Source organism: Etheostoma spectabile, chromosome 8 (assembly GCF_008692095.1).
Source record: "Etheostoma spectabile isolate EspeVRDwgs_2016 chromosome 8, UIUC_Espe_1.0, whole genome shotgun sequence".
In the NCBI taxonomy this organism is placed as follows: Eukaryota; Metazoa; Chordata; class Actinopteri; order Perciformes; family Percidae; genus Etheostoma; species Etheostoma spectabile.
The window spans coordinates 2,925,213-2,927,728 of NC_045740.1; the positions used below are offsets into that span (position 1 = coordinate 2,925,213).

At 38.5% G+C, this 2,516-nt stretch overlaps 1 protein-coding gene across 1 annotated transcript in view; it reads left to right on the plus strand.

Annotated features, from left to right (window-relative positions):
- LOC116694639 (plexin-B2) overlaps positions 1 to 2,516 on the plus strand; it is a 112,677-nt gene that overhangs the window by 103,085 nt on the left and 7,076 nt on the right. The window contains 3 exon segments of the mRNA XM_074783868.1: positions 848 to 932; positions 1,353 to 1,504; positions 1,785 to 1,945. Of these exon segments, the coding sequence (XP_074639969.1) occupies positions 848 to 932; positions 1,353 to 1,504; positions 1,785 to 1,945 (398 nt within the window).

Consider the following 2,516-nt stretch of genomic DNA (forward strand, 5'->3'; position numbering starts at 1 on the left):
TTTTCTTTTTTCTTTTCTTGCCAGCAATATTTTAACATTTTGAAAATCATTCTCATTTGCTTTCTTTCTGAGAGTTAGATGATAAGATTGAAGCCACTTCCACAAGTCCGTTAAATTAGAAGCTGCAGCTGGTTAGTTAGCCTAGCTTAGGAAACAGCTTTCAAAAGGTGCCGGTAGGCATGTGATCTTAACAGTTGGAAAGAACCGGACTAACAGTTGTTCCAGTCTTTTTGACTAGCTGAGTGGCAATCCTGTGAGTCCATAAATCAAACATACAAGAAATCACTTTATAGCCTTTTTCTTTCCGTTTGCCTTCGTCTGCTTAGCAACATGCCTACAATTTTGAATTCCTCACTACCAGCCAATTGAAGATGCCTGGACTTGGTTTGCTCTTGTCAGCTTTCAATGGCGACAGAAGGCCACTAAATCTTCTTGGCATTGTATTGATCCTCGGAAAATAAAGGTCACTTGCAAATGTCACCTACTTGTCCTGCTTTTGGGTACTCTTCTTCCTATTTCATCCTACCTGCTGATGTCTCACAGTTGTTGACATTCACAGAGGACAGCCTTGCAGCCATTGATTCATTGGTTGTGTCTGAAAAGTGCTAATCACAGTATTTGTAGGTTCAATAACGGGTTGATGCCAAAGAAAATGGCCTGTAAATACCCCAATAAAGACCCACTGTTGCTGTCCACTCAATCGCATTGATTATGAATTAGTTCTGGGGCACTAAAAGAGACTGCTGACCTCAGTCACAGTACCTATTAAATTCAAATTGTGTGTGAAGTAAGTGTGTATTGTTGTGTGTGTTTTCTGTCTCACAAAAGACTGTTATGTGCATTACAGGTGCGAGATAACGCCACATTAGTCTTGTCCAGCGTGGTTCACATTCAGCAGAACTACGACCAGAACCAGGAAAACTATGAAGAGAGTATGTCTCTGAATACACTCCTATTGTACACAAAAATACACACTTGTTGAAATTAGCACAGATCAGGTGTGAATTTAAGAGTACAATGCTTGCCTTTGTTTCTTTTCCCCAGGGCTTTTGTCAACATCTCCCCTCTCATTTAATATGCTAATACATGTTGTTTTATGTATAGCACACTTGGAGATTATGCTGAAATAATATGCACTTTTATCTTCTGCCTTAATAATGTGCATTTTGCATTTCAGAGTAATTTATTGTTTAGCATTTCTACTTAGATATTCTCTCTGCATCCAAATTCAGTTGACAATCACCCTCCATTTTATCATGTGAATATGCTCTGTGAGAGTGTGCATGAATAAATAAGGAGCAGAATTATTAGAAGAAAGTTTTTTAAAGTTTGTTTTTTTCCCCCCTTGATAGGGAATGCTTTGTTGGAAGATGACAAGGTGTTTCACTTGGTGAGGCCAGCAGACGAACTGGATGAGATGAAATCCAAACGAGGAAGCATAAAGGACAAGTCGATGACCAAAGCCATTACAGAGATCTATTTAACAAGACTCCTTTCTGTCAAGGTACAAAGACTGACTCATTTACTCAATTAGACGTTTGTTATTTAATTATCTAATTCTCTTAACCTGGCAAATTTTTTGCAATATCTGGAATGTTTTTCAGTTAAAAAGCCAACTTAAATTGATGACCTCAAGATACGGATAGGGTTTAAATACTCTCAGAAAAACAAAGCATGAATATCTACACTCACATTGCATGCAGAAGCTATGTCTTAGGGCTGTGATATGTCTGGCTCGGCTCTCTGTCTCTGCCCTGTCTCACATTATTTGTGGCCCCTTTCAGGGAACACTGCAGCAGTTTGTGGATGACTTCTTCCGCAGCGTGCTGTGCTCTGGGGCAGTGGTGCCACCGGCTGTCAAATATTTCTTTGACTTCCTGGATGAGCAGGCGCTGAAACACAACAATGTGGATGAGGAGACCATCCATATCTGGAAGACTAATAGGTAAGAGTACTGCACACCTGCATACACTGATCTCAAAGTTTAAATTAAATATACTGGAATTGGTTTTTGAGGAAATATTCAGATATTAAGAAGAATAAAAAAAGTTAAGAGAGGAAGTCTTTTTTTGGTGGAATTGCTAACAACTCATCTGCTTTTTTGTAAAGGTTCTCAAACCAAAAAGGTTGGGAACTATATTGTATTTACAAGCTTATCAAAGATTTCCTAATGTAAAATTTTAATCTGAAAAGTAACTAATAACTATCAAATGTACTGTATATATGTCAAATTAATGTAGTGGAGTAAAATACACAATATTTCCTTCTGAAATGTAGTGGAGTAGAAGTATGAAGATGTTTCAATTACATTTTTTTGGTCCAGCACCCATCCTATTGGGCACGAGGATGTGTGTGTCTGTTTATATTGATATTTTGAAAATAAAGTAAAGTACAACTATCTCAAGTTTGTGCTAAATGCTAAATTAAAATCTCCACTGGCACACACACATAACACACACGCACGCACACACACGCACGCACACACACACGCACGCACACACGCACGCACGCACGCA